Source organism: Gymnoscopelus microlampas, assembly GCF_963454915.1.
Source record: "Gymnoscopelus microlampas genome assembly, chromosome: 4".
NCBI lineage: Eukaryota > Metazoa > Chordata > Actinopteri > Myctophiformes > Myctophidae > Gymnoscopelus > Gymnoscopelus microlampas.
This window is the reverse complement of record NC_139941.1, coordinates 35,410,123-35,438,103: the sequence shown is the minus strand read 5'-3', so window position 1 is coordinate 35,438,103 and position 27,981 is coordinate 35,410,123. Positions and strand designations below refer to the sequence as shown.

The 27,981-nt window shown below is 42.9% G+C and overlaps 1 protein-coding gene across 2 annotated transcripts; it reads right to left on the bottom strand.

Moving 5' to 3' along the window:
• Window positions 1-651: 651 nt before the first annotated feature.
• On the bottom strand, window positions 652-27,066 carry mxd1 (MAX dimerization protein 1). Of its 2 annotated transcripts, none has more exons than XM_084055924.1 (6): window positions 26,272-27,066; window positions 25,448-25,547; window positions 15,576-15,605; window positions 7,516-7,630; window positions 6,637-6,796; window positions 652-5,096 (listed from the first exon to the last, which is right to left on the bottom strand). In XM_084055924.1, the coding sequence occupies exons 1-6, from the start codon at window positions 26,336-26,338 to the stop codon at window positions 4,900-4,902; spliced, it is 669 nt and encodes a 222-aa protein (XP_083912050.1). In that variant the 5' UTR covers window positions 26,339-27,066; the 3' UTR covers window positions 652-4,899. The 2 variants fall into 2 exon arrangements, with proteins under 2 accessions (XP_083912050.1, XP_083912051.1); XM_084055925.1 differs by having other exon boundaries at window positions 652-5,093.
• Between the last annotated feature and the right edge of the window lie 915 nt (window positions 27,067-27,981).

Genomic DNA, 27,981 nt, shown 5'->3' with positions numbered 1-27,981 from the left:
TTCTCAAATTCAAGTGCATTCCTCTGGGAGCACAGCAGCAAGGCCTATAGAATGGAATTGTACTGAGGTGTGGTAGTTGCACAGCTCTTTCCCTGTCCTAGAATATCTACCACGCTCCCGTTCTCTCCCCTCCCCCTAGCAGTCAGCTAGCTTTAGAAGGGATGTAAGGAATGGATGCTGCTCAAGATGCCCACCTCCCCCTCCTACTGTGTGTGTGTTGGTTATTGAACAGTTGTCAGATGGCTGTGATCATACAAACCTGGGATTTGGCGGGCAGATTACAGTCTGGAGAAACACACTGAGATGATTGGCGAGGATCAACCCACCCATGGAGTCTCTCTTTTATCTCCAAGGGCAGAAAACCCCCTCCTCATTATTGCCTGTTGAAGGTTGCACATAAAGTGTATTCATTATGAGAAACGAGGGGCATTGGTTTCCTGTGCCAAAGGAAACTTGTTTCTTAGAATCTAATTATTCCCGAGATTTATTTGTGTCGTGACACGTGACTGCAGAGTTAACAGCACTCGCCGCCACCAATAAACACAAAGACAAGGTTGATAGGTAGGTAAACAAGGATTTCAAATGCTTTATTCCTTTTGTATCACTGGCAAATAGCCACCAATAAACACAAAGACAAGGTTGATAGATAGGTAAACAAGGATTTCAAATGCTTTATTCCTTTTGTATCACTGGCAAATATAAATTACTGTTACAGCATTCATTTCTCTTTTTCTAACCACATTTGAAGTAAAATTTCTTTAGAAGTGAATGTCCAAATTCTCTCCAATTGTCTAAAAAGTGTGCACAAAACGTCCACCATTTATTCTCCTCATTGTTCAACAATAGACATTTGTCCTTTCTGTGGTGAAAGGCAATATGTGATGTGGTAATGATAATAATCATGTTGTGTGCAGGGGTAGGATGAGGTGTTAGAGTTAATGTGTGCACTGTGTTGTGTATTACATGAGAGCACCACATCTGAGGCAGCCCTGATGAAAAAGGAATGAACTTTGATATATGTTGCTATATCATAAACACCCATATATATCTATAATATACTTCTGTCATGTCTTACATTTGTTTCTGTTTTAAGGCAAGTAGCCAACGTTGTACAACCAAAATTAATGTCAACCCAAATATACACATGAACATGAGGAAGGGAGTCACTATTCCCCCTGATGTTGAAACCGATAGCTTAAACAACTGGACTAGGCAAGAGACCGACTGAAGTCTTGTTCATTGAGGATTTCCACACCTGCTTCTCTTAAGGCAGATGCTGAAAGCACCGGGTCTTTGTAGAGGGGGGCACACGAAAGAGAGAGAGGGGCAGAGCGATTTTAGTTCATGTATCACATGACCCATCCAGTACTCTGGCTGAGGCTGCCCCCACCCCCAGCCCTTCTGCACCATGGTTGCCAACATAGCATGTGGAGGAGGGAGTCACGCTCACGCACACACACATTCACAAGCGTGCACACGCGCACAGAGTCGTGGAAGACAGAAAAGGCAATGGAGGTGTGGAAAGGCATGGACTCCCTCAGACAGACACTGATACATGAGGTCTTTGTACAATGGACTTTTTTGTTGCACCTTTTAACTTGTAAACAAATTAATTCAAACTAACAAAAAACATAGCCATACCATTTTTTGTTTTTTCAAACTAGCCAGCACCCACCCTCCCTCTTCCAAGACATTTTCTCTCTGATGACAGTGACGAAATAAACACACACAATCACACACACATTTGACAGATGGCATTCTGGTGCGTAAACATGCACCTGCCCACTCGCACCTGTTCTTCTGTACATTTCCCATCAAACCCTCCTTTATAGTGTGGCTACATAGTTCCTTTCCATTTTGGATAGGTTGAAATTTGACACAGAAGGGCAGCATTCCACAATAAATGACTAAAACAATCCTAAACCTAGTCTTGATATATGTTTTTTTGGTGTACGATCTTCATGCTCTAATGATGATTTGTTGTTTGTGTGGCAGGGGTTAAGAGGTGGAAGGTACAATCACTGTATTGTATATACTGTATGACTGTACATACTCTCCCATTTCCATACATTTTATGCATATTTGATATCTGCTTCTATTTATGTATTTTATTTGTACAATACACTGAGGTCTTTATTACACACATTATGTAGATTTGTTTTGATATGTTTTACTCTTACTTAAAATGTAAATGCAATTTGTGGGAAGCTTGCAAATAATTTCACCCACTCTTTTACACCTGTAAACTTGTGATGTGATAATACAATGAAGTTGAAGTTGTTGTGCCCATTGTTTCCTAAAAAAGGCCAATGTGGTTCACTCTTACAGATGGAGCGGCCATTTTGTCTGAAGCTCACAGAGAGAAACAATGAGCAACACAACACTGTGGCTTTACACACTGCCACCAAACCCCCACCTCTCACACTTAGCTCCCCTTTTCAACTTTTATCATTTTTAATTAAGATTTATTTTTACATATTTTATTATTTTTTTTGTCTTATTATTCTCCTGCGAACAAGGAGGCTCAAACAGATAAAAGTCAGAATTAACCACAAAGAACAAAGAAAAAAACAGTTTTCTTTTGCAGCGAACACTGCGCCAAATTCAGAATAGACACCAAAAGCCTAGAGGCACAAGGGACGGTTTCTAAAAAGCTATGGATTGGACTACGTTGTGCAAACGAACTACACAGATAAAATCTCAATATACTGTAACCTCACAAGAAGAACATAACAAATGACTAATTAAATATATATATATATATATATATTCATCTATATATTCATTATATTAGATCTAATAAATACTTTTTTCTTTTGTTTTACATAGAAATCTTTTTTTCCTTTAAACTATTTACAAACGTCTACATTTCTGCTGAAACAATAAATAACTATGAAGGCAAGGAGAATCTGTAGTTAGGATATTTCAGTTTTTTTCAGGTTAGAACACTGTCCTTACAGTGCATGTTCTGCCCGAAAGGCAAAAAGCCAGTCAGCATATTCTGCTTCTCGGCTTCAGGGACACCTGACAAACAGTGAAGTGTACTCTCTTCATTAATAATGGTCAACGACATTCACTCCTGAAAATGTTTTTCTTTCCTACCTGCCTCTCCTCTCTACATGGTGCAGTGGTGTCCAATAATGTGCCATGGAGTCCAACTAACACTACACTACTTTGTAGTGTTAGTTGGACAATAATGTCCAACTAGCTTAGGTGGATGGCAACCTAAATACACTCTGCCCTCCAAGGCACATGACGGGACACCACAGTTATAGTGGAATGTGCTCCAGTCATTTGACTGTTCTCAGATATATTGCAGCCAATGGCCAAGAAACTTTACTTTTTTTTAACCATAGGCCACAGTGGCTAGTGAAACAGGCTGAGTTCACTATTTCACCAAACAAAATAAGTATTACCAAAAATCGGTGGTTGGTTTACTTGCCAAGAGGCTGGTGGAGTACAAACAAACAACCCAGTCATGGCCAAAAATTCACCAGCATTTGACCAGTAGCTGGTGCTTAATTTCCCATCCTCCGATAATGATACCCCCCTTACACCTATGTCACGGTCAGCTTAGACGGACCACTGACACACACACACACACACACACACACACACACACACACACACACACACACACACACACACACACACACACACACACACACACACACACACACACACACACACACACACACACACACACACACACAGAGGTTAAAAAGTTGCTGTAAAATTGCCACCGTCGTCAGAGAGAGGCAGACTACTCTCACTACCCCTTCACAATCTCATGCTGCACACATTTTCTTTTGGTACTTTTTTGTTATTTTCCTCAGAAGGATTATGTACTCTAGGTGTGGACATAACACAAGTACAGGGTATGGAAAAAGATGGGACGTATTGCTGCTGACCACCACAGTTTGATAACAATCCATGTCTCCACATTCATGCTAATATGTCGTAAAAGGGAGCCTGTAGTGTAGTCGTGGACAGCGCAGGCATACATCTGACTTATTTTTTTGTTTCTAATCATCTGATGATGTCACTGGTCATTCTCGCCTGATAATCGTACAACCATATAGGTTGAGTCACCCTATAGTTGTTGTTTTTTTAAGACAGTGTTGGGACACAGCTTTGTTTACAAAGGCAATTCTTCCCATTTAAGTGCAAAATACCACCCATGGATGGTCAACGGGCAGTCACAAGGGGCAAATGAAAATAAAAAATGCCCAGTGTGTGTCACTGCTTTAGGATTTCTGTGTTGCTGAACAAGGAAAGAAGGAGGGGGAGGTGTGTGTATGAATCAGTGTGTTTGGTGTATGGTGTTGAGGGGGGTTGAATCTCATAACAGCTTACCATGGCTCTTGAGGCGTTAGAAAGAAAAAAGAGGCAGTGGGGTATCATGTGGTAACATTCTCTGGCTGAAGGTTGGTGATGGACGAAGGGTTGGGGTGAAAGGAGACAGGGAAGAGATGAGGACCTAAAGGGGGGAAGAGTTTCTTCTAAGGCCCTGCATGTTTGATTGGAGCAGAGCACAGGAGCAGACGATGCAACGCCTGGAGGACTGTCCCTCAGATCCTGACAGATGGACGGACAGACGGTGGGCAGGCAGGTGTCTTGAAAGGTGTTTCCGGTCTGAACAAAAGTCAATGTGTGGGTGTGAGGAAATTAACAGATGCTGTGGTGGTGGCAGGGAAGGAAAGGCCTCAAAGTTGGTCAGTCCTGCTGGGGGAGGATGGTAGCGTAAAACTAGAGATCTGATGGGCAGAAACTAGATGTCGCGGTGGAGGTTAGAACCAGAAAATAGTGGTACAATCTTGAGAAAAAGACCTGGGTGATTGCGGGAGATGGATTTCAGGGGGGGCGGGGGGGATTTACTTGCTAGAGACAGTGCTCTTTCTATAGGCTGCAGCCCAGCTGCTTGACCGGCTCCTGAGTGTCCTGCAGTCTCCGCAGGCTGGCGCTGGAGTAGCCTTCATCGCTGCAGCTGCTCCGCAGGCTGCCTCGCTCGTCCCCCGAGTCACTCACGCTGCTGGTGCTCCATTCCAGGTCGCCCAGCAGGTAGTCTGTCCCCTCCACATCCACATCCAGGTCTTCTGTAGGGGAAAAAAAATACAACAAAAAAAAATAAAATAATCGTTAATGGTCTTTCCACTTCATATCATTCTATCAGGTATGTATGTATGTATTTATTGTTGGTGAAAAAAATCAATAAAAACAATTTAATAATAATAATATCATTCTATCAGCTATTGCCCAGCTGTTGTTAGACAACCGACTAATTCAGTAGATCTAGAGGCCGTCCCTCTGTATGGGAACGAAACAATAATGCATGCGTGACACACCCAAAATTCCCAATACGTATACATATTTGCTGTTGCATTGTTTTTTTCTAAATGCTACATGGATTAGTGTGGAATACGGTCTACACAGTATGTGGGTGTCTGTCCACAGTTAATATCACAAACCACTGGACCTATCATACAGCGTCAGATTTGTATGATATTTAATATTTTTCACATATTTTGAATATTCTTTAACTTTTTAGAACAAAAACTTTAGACTGGAAGTCAAAGGAGGAAGATTGGGCTGAAACTTTGCCCAAATATGGAGATGTCTGACATCACAGTACTGTACACATGACATCAGAGATCCAAAGGAAACCATGCCGTTATTAGACCATGTCTTAGTTGTTTTAAAACAACCCCTTGCTATTATAATTTTCTTCCTGCCAATTCCCCCCATGTGTACTGCGGCTCTGTCATGCCTCTAGACACAGTTTACCACTCTGCTCTAAGATTTATAACTGGTGATAGCTATAACACCCATCATTGTGCCTTATATGATAAGGTGGGCTGGTCCTCTCTGTCTGAGAGACCCAATAGACATTGGCATCTCTTTATTTACAAAGCATTGGTTGGAAAGTTACCACTTTATATCGCATCCATGCTACATCTGAAACCTCATCATATTCTAACCCGCTCCAGCAATTTGCTAATTCTGCTGGTTCCTTTTGCCAATTCGGAACAAGGAAAGGCTGCTTTCAGCTTTGGTGCACCTGAGTCTTGGAACCTCCTACAACAAGAGCTTAAATTGAACTCCCTAGTATCTATTGGTCATTTTAGGAATCTTTATAATAACCGTGTCTTAACTGTATGCAACAGGTTTAACTGATTGATGTTAACATGCAATTGTTTTAACTGTTTGTGTCAACTTTATTGTTTTTTCTTGTTACTCTTATGTTAATTATATGTATGTAATCTCGGCATCATTGTAAATGAGGGTCTCCCTCAATTGATCTCTCCGAGAATATTAAATAAAGGTTGAATGAATGCCAACACCCACTATTGGGAGGATGTAGACAAGCACATGGCTCCAAAGTCACCAGACAATTCTTTTCAGCTGAGCTGACAATGGAGTTTCATTGGGAGAGTGCAAAACGTACCATGATTCACAATATTTTCTCCACTCTGAACAGGCGCCTCGACCAACCAACCTCTGTGGTGGTGGACGAATATTTTACCTCTACAACACACGGACGCCTGGTGAGGCCTACATTATTTCATGGCCAAATATTTTGTCCATGTGTTCTACCTGGAATTGCATGTGTATATGAGGCCAGCGAGCGGGACTCACCCTGGTCGGAGTCAAATTTGTCAGAGGAGCGGGTGGATCCTGTGCTGTCCATGCGTGTCCTCTCCACCCCCAGCTGCTCCAGTCGCCTCCTCAGGTGTCTCTGCTCCCGATTCAGCTGGTCCAGGGTGTGCTGGGCTCGCCTGTCGCCGTCTTCCAACCTCTACACAGCCAATGGATGGATTGGAGAGAGAGAGAGAGAGAGAGAGAGAGAGAGAGAGAGAGAGAGAGAGAGAGAGAGAGAGAGAGAGAGAGAGAGAGAGAGAGAGACAGCATTAATGTTAGTTCAGCTTTAGGGGTCTTAAAGGGACACTATATTGCTTTTGATGTGCATTTCAGTGAATTGTTTGATTGTGATGTCTATTGAAACGACAATATTTACAATGCAACAACTATAGATTTTGGCCTTTCTCTGTGTTCCTACAATTCCCATGATACATTTTGAGGGCAATCATCTCCCTTTTTTGGGTGACAAAGCCAGTTGCCGTTGGGAATTAAAGTGAGAAAGATGTAAAAATGCAGGCTTTCACATGTCAACAGCAAGTTCCTGTGTAACTAATAGAATATTGTTGAGACCTCGCCTTGGACAATGTATCCCAAAGCAATACCCATTATACCTTCACACTAAAAATGTTTGGAACTGTGAGAGTGTGTAGTTGTGGGGCTGTGTTCAGAAGTGCACGGTGTGTTAGTGTGTTTGTGTACGTGTTGTGTACGTGTTCCTTTTTCAGCTTATCTAGAACTTTAAGGTCAGTCATTAGGACGCAACACGTACACACTTATCCTCTACAGCGGTCAAGCAAATTACCCTCTTCACACTGATTAGGCTGCTCCCATCACACACATACAGGTACAAATACAAACATGTACACCCACACACACCGCAATGTGCTCTTTGGCCTTCATCAGCAGGCTGAGAGTGGTGTGCCTGTTGGCGTCTGGTCCAAGTGGAACGAGGGATTTCAAGCGCTCTAAACACAGCCGTAAGTGGGCCCGTCTAGAGAGAAGAGAGACAGACTCTATTTTCTAAAATGTACCATTACAGTAGAGCACATACATAAAGCCGTGAAATTGCACACGCACTCTCATACATACACACAGTAACAGTATGCATATGCAAAAACATTTAAAGCGCTAAACATAACGAAACAAAATAAACAAGTATACGGAAATATAATACTTATTTTTTTAATATGTAGACAATTTCATTGCCTACATTGTTGCTACTCGCTGCGCTATATTGTATATGTGACAATAAATACCCTTGAACCTTGAAATGAGTAACGTAAACAGAGTATTTCATTCTTCAACCAGCTAAAATGACTGAGTAAAACTCCTTTTGCCATTATTCCAACCAAAATGGAAAAAACTCTACAAACATTTGTTGGCTGCCTGTTTGGTAGAGGAGGACTACAAATCACTTGCATTTTGAATTCCTGTTGTGTATAAAATGCTAAAAACTAATTTGCTAACTAACCACAGCCCAAACCTGCATGCACCCCCACGCTGAATGTATACATACAGTATCTAAAAATCATGACAGACCATATTATTTTAAGCAGTGTCATACCATTCAGAGCCACTGTTCTGCAGTTACTCGTGAAGATATTGTATTAACTGATATGTGTATTTTTAGAAGTCCTTGAGCTTTAGAATTTCAGTCTCATGCTGAGGAGATATTTGTTAAGCCTCTTCTTGAAGGCAAGAACACTGCTTGATGTGATGTCTCCAAAAACAGCAGGGGAAGCTGTTCCATGTTGTTACAGCAGAGTGGGAAGAGCTCCTGTCAAGGCATTTGGTATTAGCACCAGGAAGTGACAAGGCATGGTTGGATGGTAACCTCAGGGTGGTTTGACCTGGGACATGAGGACATTTGGGAGCTTCTTGAACAGAGCAGTTGTTGCAGAAACTGTTCTGCAATGACACAGCTTGGTGATGGCATAATGCATTAGGGCATAGGGTCCTCATCCACACTAATTATCTTTAGTGCCCTTTTCTGGATATCTAGCTTCTTAAGAGTGGCTTGTAAAAGGCATTCATTGATGCTCCTGATCTGAGTGTTATAGACGTTGGCTCTACCTTCAGGATCAACCTTGTTGGCCAGCTTTTGCAATGCTCTGAGATGCCATCCTGCACATTTGAAAAAGCACAGATGGCTGGTCCACTAGAACTTCCACCTGCTCACTGAGATTTGATTCTAGTGCTCCCAAAGAACAGATCTGAATTCTGGACGAGACGGGTGAATCCATCTTTAAATTATCTATCTATGTCATAGTATACATTTTAAGTCGTATGTACTGCATTTGTAGTGTCATGTGCTCCATGTACCAAAGAAAAATAAAGAAACATTTTCGGCCATATTATTATGAATGACCTGACCTCTCTGGTGAATTATTTTGGTCCATTCACTCCATAATCTCTCACTAGTACCATTTCCTCTCTGTCCTGTTCTTCCTGTGAATTGCTCTCTTGCTTTCTCTTTACCACTCTGACAAAAACTTACCACAAACTGACAGCCTTGGGAGCTGCAGGGGTATGGTGGGTGTTGATGACCACATGGCCCCTCTGTTACACAACACACACCTCCAACTCCTGCCTGCGTGCAAGTGTATATATGTCTATAATATGCATCAGTGCAGCAGGAGCACTTAGGAAGTGTTCATACTGTATGTGTGTGGGTGTTATATACACATATCGCTCTACTGGAGTGGATGTCTGCAGCAACTCCAAAGTTTTCAAGGTTGTTCATTTATTGTGTACTCTTAAGTACTTTGTGTACGGCTAGTAGTGCAGTAAAATGACGTACACATATCGGAGTCAAAAGGTTATTTAAATTGGCAAAGGACAGAGGAGAGGGAGTGAATTTCTTGTGGGCAGAAGCACTGTATGCAAGTATGCAAACACACACACACACACACACACACACACACACACACACACACACACACACACACACACACACACACACACACACACACACACACACACACACACACACACACACACACAAACACACACACACACACACACACACACACACACACACACACACACACACACACACACACACACACATGAATGCACTCTCATTCCTCTTGAACATACACATGAGCCAGACCCTCCAAAATGTATCCCACACATAAACATATACAGTACATACAAACACACTCCTAAAAGTATTCTAACCCTACCATACATGCACATAAATTCATAGTGAAACTCACACAGTCACATTCAAAGCAGCATACAAGCACACAGTTTGCCCAAGTAAAACCAAAGGCAAGCACAAACAAATCAGTTCACATGTTGATATTCATTGGCAATTTGTTGTTAAATGCCCTTTTGACTCCTAACACCAACCCTAACAACTACATGCCTAATCTAACCCTGACCTGAATTATTTTCCAATTGTAACCATGGCTCTAATTTTTAGAGTTGGCTCTAAAATTGTGTTAACCATTAAAGGACGACTTCACCCATGTTCAACCCATCTTCATATAATTGGTCCTCACTAATGCTCATGATAAAATGTTTTTTTTTTTAAATCTACTCGGCCTGTGTCTCATAGGAGGGCTAAGGACACTTCAGAAACCCTACCAGTGACATCATCGTTGTTGTTTTTTTCAAACAAGATTTAAATGTTTTCATTTTTTCATTAACGCGAGAATAATGGCTTCCATTATAGCATGCTACCTTTCCAGGAATAGAAAGCCTGCCGTTTCTATTAGCTTGTATTCCCAATCGATGTCATCACTGGTAAGCGGGTTTCTGAACTGTCCACAGCTTTCCTCTGAGACAAAGTGAGTAGACAAAAATGGTACAATATTATAATGAGCATTAGTGAGGACCAATATGAAGATGAAAACGGATGAAGTCCTTTAAAACAACATTTATTTTGTGGGGTCCAGGAATATGGTCCCTCACAAGATTGATTTCTCAACTTCTAATATACTTGTGGGGACATCTGGCCCTCATAATAGTAATACCTGGTACACATCCACACTTCCGAAGTGCACACTCAACACAGAGACAAAGTAGTCTGGGGCAGGGACCAGGTGGCCTTTTTCCTTGGCTGACTCAGTGTAAAGGCCAACATACTGCCATTACATAACAGGAAAATGCCCTCACCTCAGTGCTGTTGACATAATACAGAATCACTGTGGCTGGCTAATGTCTGTTAAAAACAGAGGAGTCAACACACACCAGCCCTAGCTATTTCACATGGTCACATGGTGACTAGGAGTTGGGTGCAGATACAGTATGAGGGGTGTGGCAGAGTGAGAGATAGAAGAAGGGGCAGAGATATATAGAGATACAGCAGCTAATTCAGCAACAGGTTATTCCAGTTCAGAGTGACTGTAGTTTAGTGTGTCAATAGGTAAGTATGTATGTAGGCCTATGTGGTGTAGTTATGCGTTATCGGCACACGGCCAGAGTCTACACTTCAGTGTCCCAATTCCCCCATCTTTCCTGCCCATCAGGACCCTACATGGATTTGAACATGCAGGATTGCCCTGGAGCACCTCTTTTGACCAACGGTGTTTTCAGTTATCTAATAACTGGGGCAAAGCGTGCAAGTGGAACATCAACTTGTGTGTTACATCACACAGCGAGTGTCTCGCCGCAGACGGGGAGGGCGTGGGGGCGCACAGACTAAATTTGTTTTCACACTGGCCTCCTAGCTGCTAAAAACTACAACTAGGCCAACATGCTGAACTGTGACCTATGCGCAGCTCTCTGGCCCTTTGACCCCAAGGAGTATTTCCCCCGACTGGCAGGAGTAAACTACCATGAAACAGGGTCTTGGCAATGGCTGGAGTCATGTTATGTGCAATGCAAACACACAGTACTTTTTTAGCTTGCAAGCACAGAGGAAGGTTCAAGTTGGTCATATAAAAAGGGGACTTGAGAGAGAAAATATACTATATGGAAATGACACACTGGCCAACACTTCTCATCTAAAGTGCTAGCCATAGATGTGGGAGATGGAGCAATAAGCATCAGATGAGTTTTTATCAGTGAGCAATGGGTGGGAAAACCTGGTCACAGGCACAGCATATGTACTTGAGTGCAAAATGTGGGCCACAGCCTTAATTTTAACTAACTGATGGAGTGTGTTGTTTATTAAGTAGGAGATGTCTTTCCGGGAGTTTCCGCACATGTGGGCAATGGGCACATGCACGCATACAGTACACCCACACCCACACACACACACACACCCACCCACCCACCCCCACACCCACACACACACACACACACACGTCCCAGGCCTCGGTGCCATGCATTATTCAGGCTGTAGGCAGTCTGACAGCCTGTCCACTGAGCCCCTGCTTTGAATCAACTTGCAGGCACTGGCAAGAGTAGAGACAGGACAGGAAGAGATGGTGCAATCTGTGGAACCAACGCTTAACCTAGGTAACATAAAGGGTTTGAGAAGGCGCTTATGTAAGTCTGCTTTTTGTTTCCAATCTGGGCCTCATTTTGGGCCAGCTATGATCAAGATTGTGACTTAAATGTATTCATTCATTCAATCTTTATTTCTCAGATAACTTAAGACATATTGAGGTACTGGTATGGCAATAAAATTAAATAAATCAATATGTTTCTTTCACTTCTTGAGATGTTGAGATTCACTTGAATCACTGCTGTTATCTAAACACATTTGTATAGGGCCAAATCAGATTTTAAAACACATCCTTTCAACACGGTAAAGTCATCAAACATAAGATTGTAACATTTCTTTACAATAATCCATGAGCCTACATTTGAGGGTCAATAGGCACTACTTTCTTCAGTAACAGTGCACAAGGTAAACAAGGTGTCTGACTTAACAGTACAAAACAAAAGTATGATATTCACTGTTATGGACATAAGCATGTTTGCTTTAAATTTTACTTTGTCATAAATTTTGTTTTGCCTTTCATCGTCCAACAGAAAAGAAAAGTGCTGCAGGGAATAGTCTCCCATAAGACAGGCCAATATTAGCATTTTACAGCAAAGTCATTCCCGTTTCTGCGCAATGATGGATTATGCCTGTCAAGCAAGCAGTAATTCTGCTCATATATATATATATATATATATATATATATATTTTTTTTTTTTTTTTTTTTTATCAACTGTTTATTTTCTTTTTCTCCCCAATGTACAGTGGTTGTTGCCAATTCCCCCCATGTTTGTATAGTCCCTATCACTCACCATCAACCCCTACTGTTTAGTATGGGGAGGGTGCAGACAACCACATGTCTCCTCTGATACACATGGAGTTATCAGTCACTTATTTTCACCTGACAGAGTGAGGAGTTTCACCGGCAGGACGCATGCGGAGGAACACTACACGTTGAACAGGTGCCCGACCAACCTGTGGGAGTCACTAGTGCAGTGACAGAGAACACCATTCCCTGCCGGCTTCCCACCCACGAACATTGTGTTCGTTGGGAGTGCCCAACCAAGCCCTAGTCTCCACAGTGGTGGGCAGGAGACATGTTTGTGTGATGTGTGTTAAAGGACAATACCAGTGGTCTGGCCTTACAAATGGGTGTTTTTTGGAGAGTGTTAGCGGCTATCTGTAGTTAACCATCGCATAACATCCTAATATACAATAGAGAGTCGCACGCATGCGTGGCTGTTTGTGTGTCTGCCTCTCCAAGCTGTTTGTCTGTCTGGGTCTCCAACAAGTTAGGTCTAGCTTCCCTTTCGGTTTGCATGTTGCAGTCAGGTTTCGCTTTCGATTTGCGTGTCGACACAAACACCCGTGTTGCAATGAACGTCGACACGCTCTGCTGTCGCTGTCTCCGATGTGCGGGCCAGGCTACTAGACGGGAGCCCCGTGCAGCGGCTAGACGGGAGGGCCGCGCAGTGGCCCGAAGCTCTAGTATACAAATATATAGTCATTTATACAAATAACATTGCAGTGCACATCGTGAGCCTTGGACACACCACCTGCATCACTTAATGGTATGTTCACCTGATGTCAGTACTTGAAAGCAACAAGTGGAGAAGCCAAACATGTTGGTATGGAAATACGTAGATCTTCAGCTCACTCCTTTTTTATTTCAAGATTCAAGAGAGTTTATTTGTCACTCACTCATACAGGTACAAGCAGCGAAATGCGGGTAACAGCAGCAATACTTTCTACGTCGTCCTCAGACGAATACAATAAAAAACAAGATACCAATAGTGAATAACACTGGATTGTAATGAAACAAAAGGAAAGAAGGTTAAAAGGCTCATATGAGGCCTGGACTGCTGGCGTAGTGGTCCACGCACCTAGGCTACAATGTAGCCTGACAGCGCGTCACAGGTTCGATTCCCGATCCCGACGGCCTATCTACAATAAAGGTATAAAAAGCCCAAAATAAATCTTTAGAAAAAAAGGTGCATATAAGACAAACACTAACCCTCTTTAAACTTCTTAGTAGCAAACCTTCTGCAACTCTTCTCTCATATTTTTGTTTATGATGACACTGCTGAGGCCTACAAATAGTAGACCTATCTCTGGTTTCAACTTCCTTGATTAAGGTTTCTATTCTCCTTTTCTCAACCATCTGGCATTTCACCTAAATGAAGATGAACATGGAAATGTATACACGAGTGAAAACTAGTTCATTGTGGGCATTTTTCTAACAATTTATGAGTGAATTGGGACTGGAAACGAGTGCATTCCTGTGCGTACAATTCCACACTGATTTGTCCTCCATGCTAACATTTAGAATGAGGAACAGGTGTATGTGGTTTTTCATAAATCTGAGGAAAACTAAAATATAAATGTGTACCCTACCCATGGTCCCAGATGAATGTTATGAACTACTTGGTAGAATAGTTAAACGGGTATTTCACTTTAAAACACCTCTGGGGTCATTTACCGTATTTTTGTGCGCACCCAACCAGGGACGTGTGTTGTCAATGAGTCTAACGTAGTTAACATGGTTAACATGGTTAACATGGATCTTATATGAGGGGTGTGTGTCTTGTCAAATGAATATGAAATATCTAAATATTGAATCAAGTAACTTCGAGTAGAAATACCCCTTTAACAGCAGTGGTCAGAATGGTCCCCGCAGCTCACAAGGAGCATGTGGTTAGTACAATGGCCTTCAAGGCTCACTAAGGGGAATGAAGTAACCTGCAGAGCTGTTAGCTCAGCCAGCTTAGGAAGAAAGCTTCACTTCAAATGGCCTGCTGCACTGCAATCATCATCATTAGAGTTTGAGAATTTAGCACTTGACTAGGTTGGAAAGATTGTCCAAGTTTCATATGGAAAATGACAGGTAATGCTAAAGACTAACATTGAACATGTTACCTGTGGCACTGACAAGAGCTTTATTGCTGATGTCAGCAATCTACTCATTTAGGTACACCCAATTTCACCTTATAATGAATGCATGAATGAATTTAACATGGGTTGGCATGGCCATGATAAACTCACTGAGCTATTGAGGAGCAGCAACGTTTAGTTTAAATGGCACTTTGGAAGGGTCCATTGCCTGGGATTCTGGGCTTCATTAAAAAATAACAATTATGGGTGACTCAAAACATACACTGATGATGACATTAATACTGCCTGCTGTAACCTCGGATCCCATGAATCATTTCATTATCACTTTCCACCGCTTTATGATGGCCCTGGAAATATTGTAGATTTCTATTTTCCATCTACCTTTTTTGACTGATATTTTTTTATATTGTTGTTAGTTATTGAACACTCACCCACCCACCCCCACACACACACACACACACACACACACACACATACACATACACACACACACACACACACACACACACACACACACACACACACACACACACACACACACACACACACACACACACACACACACACACACACACACACGTGTACACAAATGCACATACACAGACCGACACACACCAATAGTGCACCCCTGCAAGCATACAAACCAGGATGAGTAATTCCAACATACCTGTTCTTTTCCATTTCATTGTGTGTAGACCTGTGGACACACAATAGACATGCGTTACAAATGAGTGGTACACATAATAACACTGAAACACTGTGTGAACAGTGAGATTCCCCTCATCTATGTGCTAACGCAGCAGTGCAAGGCCATGTTGCAGGAAGGAGAGTTTGTGTGTGGGCTGTGGAGTGTGAGGCGGTGTGTATGAGCCATCACAATGCCTGACAAAAAAACTCAGAAAGGCTATGATATTCTAATGCCTGAGGCGTGTTCTATGGATCAATCTTGTGCTGTTTGAGTAACATGCAGGGCACATAATAAATGTGCATGTGTATTGCATACGCACAGCAGAGGCAGCCTTTTCCACCAGGCAACCAGGCTTATGGACAACAACAGCCGGTTGCCTGTCTGACACACACACACACACACACACACACACACACACACACACACACACACACACACACACACACACACACACACACACCTAAACCTGAATTAAAATGACCCATATTCCCTCATAGGGACCAGAAAATGACCCTATAAGGTCAAGTTTGACTGGCGTTACTAGCCTTGAAGGGATTTTCTCCACATGGATAGTATACACCTACACCTACACACACACACACACACACACACACACACACACACACACACACACACACACACACACACACACACACACACACACACACACACACACACACACACACACACACACACACACACACACACACACACACACACACACACACACACAGGAGTCCAATGGGTAAACATAGCAACAGTAACCAGAAACATCATACAGGAGGAGTGCTTTATATTGACCTCCACACACCCACACACACCCACACACACCACCTGATCATTCACCATGCATGTCCTCAGCAGGGCAGAGCCGCAGAGAGAGAGAGAGAGAGAGAGAGAGAGAGAGAGAGAGAGAGCGCACACTAGCTGAAGGTGATAGAGACAGAGGTGTGCCAGTGGCGATCCTGACTCCTGCATTGCAGTGTAAGCTGCATTACATAGACACATACGCACGCACGGACACACACACACGCACGGACACACACACGCGCACGCACGGACAGACACACACACACGCACGCACGCACGGACAGACACACGCACGCACGCACGCACGCACGCACGCACGCACGCACGCACGCACACACACACACACACACACACACACACACACACACACACACACACACACACACACACACACACACACACACACACACACACACACACACACACACACACACACACACACACACACACACACACACACACACACACACACACACACCAAAAGGAGGGGACACCACCTTGGGGACATACACTCTTGCTCCCAGAATAGCCCCTACTGCACCTTCAGCTCAGGCTGCCCTGCACTGTCATCACCCCCACCCTGACACACACATCTATCACTAATTCACCATGCATGCACATGACATGTGTGGCACAGTTCCAAAAACGTTGGGACATGGGACCTCGCATGCACCCATTTAATGAGGGCAAACACTGTCCTTATACCTCCAGTCACAGCTTCATACAGGGAACAGTTCCCTACATACAGAAGTGAGAAGGGGGTGGGTGGTGTAACACTTTTCCCATATGTAGTGTGGTTTGACTGTGGAACTTGAAGTGGTGGCATGCCAATGTGGAACAGGGTGTCTCGCCATTTCTAGGACTGTCTGTTTCACTCCCACTTTGCCTCCTCCTCTATCTGTCCCTCTCCTAACCTTTTCCTCTACTGTCTCTCACCCTTACCTCACTCCTTGTGCCTCAATCCCTCTCATCTTTCTCTCTCTCTCTCTGTCTCTCACTCCCTCCCTCCCTCTCAGCGTCTATGGGAGTGAGAATGAGACAGAGAGACTCACTTCCACTCGTCTGTCTCACTCTGTCTGTATTCCTCGCTCAGCCAGTGACACATTCTTCCACTGGGGCAGGCAGCCGTTGGTGACATAACAGGGAAATGATCCCAGTTATCAAAGTTAGCTCTCCTCTGCATGCTCACTACATGATGACCCCTAAAACTATACTGATGACCTGACAGTGGTGCGTAGTCGGCAGGGTGGGCCGAAACAGAACACCTAGTAAAGCCTGAGTTATACTTCAGTTACAAGACGAAAATATCAGATCTATAAGCTCACAATGTGAGCTTATAGATCTGATATTTTCGGAGTTCAACACTGGTGCGATACTAAGTATAAATCAGCCATAACTGGGTATAGTATAGTGTACCTATGCTGAACCTACATTGACGGAATGATGTTGAGCAATGCAGTTTTGCATACTACTGTCTAGGTACTATTGAATGATATTAAGTAATGAGTATTTCTACACTGAGCAATATAGGGCACTCAAAAGTGAGTAATATAGCAAGTAGTGTGATTAGTCATATTGTGCAATGAGTATTTCTGTACTGCTTAATATTGAGCTGCAATAAGGCTGTTTTATAATAATAAGACAAAAATAAATTCTCTTACGAATATAAAAACGAACTAGCCCAATACAAGCACTCGGAGTGCTTATCACCGTTCGAAGGTTTTTTGCCAAATTGGCTTTGAGAATATACAATATATAACCATGCTTGGTTTAAAAGCAATTGGCAGATCTGAGACTTACTGTAAGTGTCACACTAAGCTGTAAGCTACAATCTATACCAGAGTTAACTTAATTTCTAGGGACTTTAATTCTAGCTGTGTAATCAGGGGAAATAGGGTAATGCAATTTTCTACTAGCAAAACCGAAAACTAGCAGCAGTCTGGGTACCCAGGACTGTTCTTGTATAGTAGCCTACTGTATTTCCTCTGTCTGTGCAGGGAAGCAAAATGGCTGGCATAGCCGTAAATTCAAGTGTTTATTGTTTTGCCAGCCAAAAGGTTGGGTTCCTGCCTCCAAGCGTTGTAATAAGCCACCATCTACGCCAGAAGTTCTCAACTGGTTTTGTTCAGGGAACCAAACATTATGTCACACATAAAAAGGAAGACAAGCTGTTCCTTTTCTGCAGAAAGTCTGACAGATTACTTTTGGTTCGAGACACATTATATTACACTGGGCCACTGCATTTCTTTAAATTTTCCATTTGATTTTTTTAGATGGGTTTTTGGACAGTAAACAGATAGACAGGAAAGGCGGAAGAGAGAGAGTGCGATGACATGCAGTTAAGTGCCTCAGGTTGGATTTGAACTGGGGTCGCCTGCAAGTAGAGTTGTTCCAACACCTATAGTATCGGAAATGCCTCCGATACTTTTGATATCACGTAATTTATCACGAGACGATAACTAAATCATTCTTGCATATTTTGAATGTTTAAATTGATGCTACACTACTCTTTTATACTGTTACTGTACTATTAAAATGTCTTGTTTTACTCAATTTAATGTTGTTTTCTCAGTTATGAATGTCAAATTTGATAACAAAAGAAAGTCATGGCTTTAATTCTGTATGTATTTGTTAATGTTTTACAAAGGGTTTAACCTGAGTGAGGCCATACAACAATTATAGCAATCATATCACATCAATAGTAGTATACAGCTGCAAAAAGTGCACAGTTGCTGTAATGCTAGCCAATAGCCTACTCAGATGCTCCCAGAAAACGCTGCAAAACAGGATTCCTTCTTTATAACATAACATCTCCTCTCTCTTTGAGCTCTTTAAGGTTAAATTTAACATTCGTTTTTGTGAGTAATGAGTGGCACATAAAATGAAGACACTGCAATATATACTGTATATATATATATATATATATATATATATATACTGTATATATATATATGATATAAGATTATATTGTATATAAAAAAAAAATCCCCTTTTTTGTACTGGGCATCAACCGTCACACAAGTTCAGGTATCGGGAAGGATAGAATATTAGAATATATCATAATAGAATATATAATAGAATATATATAATATTAGAATATTAGATATTCTCTAGGTACGAGAAGAACTATATAGCCTTATTTATGTGGCTATTATAACCACAGCTAAGGCAGCAACACTAAAGTAAAAGAACAAACGGGTGAGCTATGGGGTGGACTACATTATCGTGCACAGCCAGCATGGCAATATTACTGTATGGATTCCATAATGCACCACACATGCATGCTCTGTGTAGGGTTTGGTAGAGTGGGGGGGGGGGGGGGGGGGGAGGGGGCTTGTTTTCCTTCTCTGTAATGGAGGAGCTGGTGCTCTCAACTGCTTGCCAAGAGTGGTCTCATCCCTCCCAGAGAGAGGGATGAAGAGGTGTAGTGAGAGGGAAGGAAGGGGGAGGTGTAGAAAAAAGAGGAGAAGAGGTGAGGGGGAAGGCACTACTACTACTACTGACACACCAGAAACACAGTGACTCCCTTCCCCCCACCACTCACACATCATCATCACGCCATGTGGAAACAACAGGAGATGGAGGCTTGGCTCTAGCGCTGGATGTACATACTGGGTCACATGACTGCCTGCCCTACATTTCACAAAGGTTCGGCAGCAACAACAAAAACCCTATAAATGCCTTTTCACCTATAATTATCTCTTGCAGGCTAAATGCCACCCTTCCCTTCTCAAAAAGGGGCCACACTCACTGTGCCATTGTGCTGTTTGGCATACTGGTCATTGAGGGTTAAAACCATAGTATATCCAGTCATCTTGGCTGCAGAGCCTAACTAATAAGAAATTGGGCTTCTTGGGATATATATATATATGACATAATCATTAATATAGGATTAATATATAGGATACTTTGGAGAAACCATGCTTTGGAGAAAAACATAAATCAAGCGATTAGCAAAAACCATGAGATAAGGCAATGGAGGACTAAAAAGTGAAGAACAATGGAATATCAAAGATGGCTTGGGAAGTAGAGGCTTTTGCGGTGAGGCTTTTGCATCCAACAATAGACAGATGCTATGAGTGAACAAGGACGGATCTGCTGTGGTTAGCAGCACCTACATTATCCTCAGTAAAATTGGAAGAATTAAAATCATTGGGTCAACTAAAAACAAATGTGTTTTGGTCGCATAGGATATTTATATTAACAAATTACAGTTTGTATGGAATAAGTAATAATTTCTATTACCGCCGACGAAATGCATTTGTCAATGCATCCAACGTCAATGATGTCAAGCTGAAGAACAGGGTCTGGCAAACAGGCTAAACCAAATATTTGAATAACATCAGGTTCCTATTACAAGGCAGGCTTAGGTGCATATATATAGGCACATGACCCCTGTTCACCTCTTGTCAATCCAGCTTTAATATCCAATGATCTAGAGTTACAACACTGTCCCCCCCCCCCCCCCCCCCCCCACACACACACACACACACACACACACACACACACACACACACACACACACAAATATTAGCTCTTCATTTCTGGATGTCCTAGTAATCTGGATAACACAGTTGTCAATGGGTGTAGTATGTGGTTGAGTTACTGAAGTTACTTTGGTATGTGTCGTTATATGGTTTTGCGTTTATGTGGAGGGACTTCTGCTGTTGTGTGATTCACATTTGTTTTGTATTGGCAGCATGTTTATAAATATGTGCACGTGGATGATTGTGTGTGTGTGTGTGTGTGTGTGTGTGTGTGTGTGTGTGTGTGTGTGTGTGTGTGTGTGTGTGTGTGTGTGTGTGTGTGTGTGTGTGTGTGTGTGTGTGTGTGTGTGTTTACAGTGTGTATGAATGTCACAATGTATTTTGTCCTATGTGATTTATGCCCACCCAGATGACTTGAGCTGTCAGGTCTTGTCTGTCACTACAGAGTCTCCTGCAGCCACCTTGGATTGACCTGGCCTGCCTTGATACTGTAAAAGTGGCCATTCACTAGGAGTCAGACTGGTGTTTACTGCTGTCACTCACACTGCAGAGAATTCACAAAGTCACAACATTAACCCAGACCAGTAAACACACAACTCAAACTCTCACTCACACTTTGACAAATCTTGACTTTAGACTGCAGAATGGCTACCTCATACCATTTCATCAGAGGAATAATGACTGAATTATACTTGGTTGCATGCCGTAAATTGTCAATATAAAAGCTCAAAATGCAATGCAAAGCGCTGTTAGCTTGTAGATATTTTCCACATGCGACACTGCTGCACAATTAAGTATAAATCGCCCTTACACCACACCTGGACTAGAGGTCTGTAAGCCATTCGGGGCCCGATGGGCTTGCCCCTTGTGAATTGATTATGGCTGGGATCGGGCCAAATGTTTTATTAATAGATCGGGCTCAGGTTGGACTCAGGGTTTGATTGATTGATTGATGTACTTTATTTAGTAAGACATGAGAACAACAGTACATGGAAGTACAAATTCACAATACAAGGTCTACTAAACTGGAAGACTCATAAAAGCACAGAGCTTGTTTCAAATGAGTTCCCCATGCACACATTGAACTCTTTCATTGACAATGCAAGGAGAAGAGTTCAATGAGTTCTTCATTACATTAGTAACTCCTGTCTCGACTCTGAAGCCTGCCAAGTTAGGAGTAGCTTATGTGTTGGGTGGATGTGACGTACAGTGCTCGAGTCGTGACGGTGTTGATATTTACGTTTAGTGAAAAAAACACCGCTCATCTGCCAGACAGACTTGGGCGAGGTGGTGGAGCCAAAAGGAAAACAGGCATCTTCAGGATGCCTGAAGAAGGTCTATGACCGAAAGCTTGCTATATATATTTAAAAAATCGGATTTTGCAGTTTTTAGTGTGCGGAGGCTCCCTTTAATTGTTCATTTGGGGATACGTTTGAAACATTGTTCTTCAGTTTACACCAGTCGCTATAAATATCTGTGAGCATTGGTGTAATTTTTTATTTGCAACTGGACCACGTAACTTGGCTTTAGTTTATTCTCTACTGCATGCCATTACGTGTCTCTATAATGGATAGTCGGGACTCAGTAGCCATTTAATATTACTACAACATTTTGTTGGTGGCACTTGTAGTTATCCTACTATAATTCTAGTAACCTGACGGTGGATGGGGTCTTGGGTCTCCGACCAAACTGCGCATGCGTCGTTGCCAGGTTTCGCGAGAGAAAACAAGCAGCAAGGTCTATGAAAACGAGACCAAACCAAACGAACCCTATAACACCAACATTGGCCCTAAAGCGCTTACAATCGGCGGACATGGCAACACCAACGCCGACGCTACACCATAGACCCCGCCCACTCTCTACTGCGGAAAGTAAACACTCCAGATTTTTTCCCCCACACACGATGCACATTAGCTCCATTAAGAACGGTTCTATGTCGTTCTCTTCCAGGATCGGGCGAACGTCCGCCAAGGCTCCGCTGTTTACCCTTTTGTATACATCGTATCCCAAAACTAATGGTAGATTCTAAACCGCACGGATGTTTAAGGTTTGGTCGGCTGCATAATATTTTAGGTCGCCAGCGAAACTACCCGTTTAAATCGCTTATTTAGTTAGCCTGTGGCCATGTTTCCCATTGGAGCCAAACCGGGAGACACCGGCTACACAAGGCGCGCGGATACGTGCATCCCCCATACGCAGACTTTTAAAATAGGACTGGATCTAAAAGTGAGCGTGTGTGCGTCAAAAACTCTGCTGTTTCGTGTGTGTGTGTGTGTGTGTGTGTGTGTGTGTGTGTGTGTGTGTTTGCGACGACGGGGGGGACGGGGGGGTAGTAGCATCGTGCCTCCGTGGTGTGTGTGTGTGGCTGGGGGCTGGGGGGGAGATGATCGCCCGTGTGTGTTCGCGACAGGCCACGGGCTGCATGGATGTACCGGTGTGTGTGTGTGTGTGTGTGTGTGTGTGTGTGTGTGTGTGTGTACGCCATTCTCCGTGCTGTGTGTGGGTGGGGGGGAGATGAATCTGATCGCACCACAATTGCAACTTGGGTCCGCGGCCGTGTATGCGTGGACACGCACGTGCGCATGCACGTTAGGGAGCCACGTGTCACAATGTACTTTATTTGTACTTTATACACACACACGCGACGCCCGTGTGTGTGTTCGCGACGGGAGGATGTACCGTGGTGTGTGTGTGTCAGTGTTTGTGCGCGCTCCCGAAGGGGGACGGCTCCGCCTGTTATATGCGCGGGTGTTTGTGTTCTGTGCCTCCACGACGGGATGTGCGTGTGTGTGTACACACGAATACACCATTGGTTCTCAAAGTGGGGTCCAGAGTTCCAGGGGGTCCCCAGCTAAATGATAGATTAGGCACCAAATGCACCCTTATGGGTCTGTCACTCTGAGAGTGTACACATGGAACCAAATGGACTCTAAGGGGTCCATTTGGTTCCATTTGTACACTCTCAGAGTTAAATAAACATAGACTTTACTATATAAATTGGGGTCCAAGACATAGAAATGCCATTACATGGGGGTCCATAGCCCTAATGCATGTCAAACTGGGGGTCCTTGAAATTAAAATGGTTAAGATTCACTGCTAGAGCCGTAAAAAAAGACGTCTCTTATGGGGGTCCCTGGCATATCTATCAAATGGGGGTCCGCGGGCTAACAAGTGTCAATTTGGGGGTCCTTGACATAAAAACGTTGGAGAATCACTGCACTACACAGTACACACTCACTTTCGATCCCTGATAAACTGTCTGTTCTCGGCCATTCTCCGTGCTGATATATATATATATATATATATATATATATATATATATATATATATACACGCCCGTGGGGAGGGGTGACGCAACGCGACCCACGGGGGGGAGGAGGACGGGAAGCCACGACGGGGAGGAGGGGGGGGAGCCATGACGGGGAGGGGGGAGCCACGACGGGACGCGCGCGGGGGAGAAACCGCGCGACAGGACGTGCATTAACCCCAACTTTGCAACTACTTTCACCTGCGCCTTTCACCGGGTATGGTCTAGTGTATAATAAAACTGCAACTGCAAATTTGTCTTCGTACCATATGTGATGTGTGTGTTCTGTGTGTGATTGCATATGTATTAGAGTGCAAGTGAGCGCACATCAGAGTTGCACGTTGTCTGCATCAGAAAAAGCGCACACCGGAGAGAGATTAAATTGATTTGGTGTTGGGTCTCAGGTAGGACTCGGGGTAATAAATTGACTCTTGTCGGGTTGACGCCAGGCCTGAAAACCATGGGCCAGGGTCGGGCTCTGGCCGGTGTTTTAGGCACGGATGAATCAGGTGTATGTAAACTACTGCAGCGTTTCTGACAGGTTGAGGTTACTTGTCCTCCCTCAGTGTTCTAAAGTGAAGTGGAGAATTTAGGCCTGTAGGCCCACATGGCAATTGCAACAGAATGAGAGAAGGTACTGAGAGTACGTGTGTACTCTATGTTTAGAGCATAGGGTCGAGGAGAGTTGAGAACATTGGGATCAGAAGTGAATGTCCAGGACATTCACTTCTTTCATTCTCTTGCAATCACCATGTGGGCCGTAGGCCTAAATTCTCCACTTCAACAGCTCTTCACATTTGGACTCATATCCAAGGAAGGAATTGCTGTTAATTGCAGTAAGGTTAAATTTCACACTAAATTGTTTTGAAAACTCATATGCTCTAAATCTCCCATCTTTGGGCAAAGCTTCAGAAAATGCAGAACAAAATACAATATAACAAAGGTTGAAAATTGTCGGCATGCAAGCAAGCAAATGTCAGCCTGGTAATGGCAGTGTATTGTATTCAACCTGCTAAATGAATCACCGTTTCACTTCATTTCAATATGTACAGTATGAATACATGGGGACAATATAGGTCAAGGTACAAAATAACCTTAATTGTTTAGTTATGATGTAATAGCCCATGCCAGTAAAGAGTTCCATGTTGCAGAACTGAAAGAAGAAAAGCCATGGAGGCTTTACAAGAGGTTAACTGAGGACTGAGGATTTCATTTGGTGGGACACAAAATTGGGTCAAACCATTTACCTGCTACTTGTGTTTTTCTTGCTTTTGCTTTTCCGTTTCAAGCTGTCTCTCTCTTTACTGCTGGTGAAGGGTAGCATTGAGGCATAGCCATGTTCAGCTTCTGCAAGCGAATAAACAACAAATCAGTCAGACCTTACTGCAATTCACCCCATCTGGGAAATACACTAACAGTAAAACATATTCAATGCTAGGGGACAGGAGAAAGCTGAAAAGAGTCAGCTTTCAACACATGATCTTTTTTTCAATGCAAGTTCTTAAAACGTGCAAATGCATTTTTTATGCAATGTGTCTATATATATATATAAAAAAATATTCTCCCTGCAAGCCCGGACAATGATGTCATCTTGAACTGGAGTAAACCCCAGTAGCCGAACCACAACAGTAGAAGGGAGGGGGGAGGGGGCACCCATACCCTGCATCATTCAATCCAGTACGAAAACAATGTCGCTCACACATGATGGTTGCATCTGGCAGACATACATACACCCCATTCATTTGACATGCTCATTAATGACGAATGCATACTATTGCATATTATGTACCTCTTTTGTTTCAATACACATGTAACCCCTGTTCTGCTGTATGCGATATGCTCTACTCTATTGTGCAAAATCCACACTGGCTTTAATGCATGACCCATTTATTTATAATAAATAATGAAATATTTTGTATATTCTGTAGGCCAGATAATAGCTATACATGAGACTCAAAATAAACTTATTTTTCCAATGGCAGGTGCAATACTGTGTAATTGGGGGAAGGGTGACATGGTAATAATTCATGAATAAAATGAACCACAGCTAAACAATGCAATCATACTGTACCTCTTTCCCTGCGATCAAGGTACTCTGCTGCTTCGATCAACATCTGCACCATTCCGATCGCCGCCATTTTCAACAATAACAAGGTATTAAAACAATCCGGTGTCAGATTCCAACCTGCAGCTGGTTCGATCGCCTTGTGTGTTCAGGTAGCTTGCTCGCCTCTCAGTTAATTGTCATGGAAATTGGTCAGACTAACGTGAGAAATGTAGACTCATGCAACGTAGGAAACGAGCTTATTAAAAAGTCGAAAGATTGTGTTATAGCACAAGCATAAAAATGTAAATAAATTACTTTAGGTTGGTTAAATGGTTGAAACACAATCACAACCCCTATTTAGCAGAATACTATCGGTAGTCTTTGTTGCCTAGCGTTTACTTGGCAAGTCTATAAAAAATACAAAAAACAGCTTGTTGACAAACTAAAAGGAGGTTGGACGGTTCTTTAAAAAAAAAACAAGTAGGTACTGGGGCTATTGTTCTGCAGAAACGCTGGCTAAAAATAACTTGCTCGATGACAGCTCTATAGCTCGTTTGATCAAATATCTTTATAAGGAATCAGCGAATTGAATAAAGTTAAACGCTGGCTGGTTCAGTTGTCATTAGCCTGCATGAAGTAAAATTATTGAAAATGAGCGTCAGCTATCTAAAACTTCCACCGTCGATGTCTAACATCCAACCGTATATGGATCAAGAGCTGATTAATGTGGCTGGCTGGTTTTGTGCTGGTTGGAGTTGATCACGTCGGCTGGAAAAGCAGATAGCGACTGTCTGACATCAAACTAGGAGGAAGAGTGTTTATAAACTGCTTCCAAAACAGTGGCTTGTTGATCGGAGCGACAGCTTGCAGTGTTGCCAGATATTGCCAAAAAGGCCTATGAAAACAAGCCCAAAATAAGCAACCACATGAGCACTTTAACCTATATACACCAGCTATACTCTAAAGAATCTTGGGGAAAAAAATATATAAAAAATTGAACTTTTTAAAAATCATTTTAATACATTTACACAACTATGGTATGGGGTCTCTGGCACAAAAGGTTTGCAGCCTGCGGACAAATACATATTAATTTGGGGGTCCTTGGCATGAAAATGTTTTGAGAGCCACTGGTTTGAACAACATTAGCAAAAAAGCCCAAATAAGAAACAAGCCCAAAAAACCGCAACCACCAATATTTACAAGCGACTTTACATAGAAACAAGCCCAACGTTGCTTATAATCAGCAGACATGGCAACACTGACAGCTCGCTACTGTACTTGCCATAAAGATTGTACCGCGATATGATTGGGTACTGGAAATAAAAAGCAACGTTTCTATTGGACGTTTGAGCGGTCGATCAAACCGAGAGGTTTGGCGTCGATTGCAACTGCGCTCCTTGTTCGGCCATCTTGGTTCTAATCTACGGTTGCAATTGGTTACCGTGCGAAGCCGTAATGGACGGTATTTCCGCACAAGGTTATTGGCGTGCCATCATTGGTTGGATTCTCAAGAACTTGATAGTGATTTGCCAACGTCCTCCCACGAGCTGCCGTGACACCGCCTCTGTTTTACCGAAAAGCCACGCCTTTATTGCCATGCTGTTTCGCGGTGTATCGCCGTGATTGGCTTTCGTGGTGTTGTTTGCCTTATTTCGAGGCTTAAGATTGGCCCAATTCACATGCTGTCTTTCGATTGGCGAGTCTCGTTTCGCCAATCCGGTAGAACATATTTTC

Bases quoted from the DNA above. Each gene is read 5' to 3' on its own strand.
- mxd1 (XM_084055924.1), bottom strand. From the start codon at position 26,338: ATGGCGGCGATCGGAATGGTGCAGATGTTGATCGAAGCAGCAGAGTAC. The intron at 7,631-15,575 runs GTATGTTGGAAT...TCTTCTCTCTAG, and splicing joins AATGAAATGGAAAAGAACAG to ACGGGCCCACTTACGGCTGT. The intron at 6,797-7,515 runs GTGTGTGTGGGT...TTGGCTGTGTAG, and splicing joins AGGCCAAAGAGCACATTGCG to AGGTTGGAAGACGGCGACAG.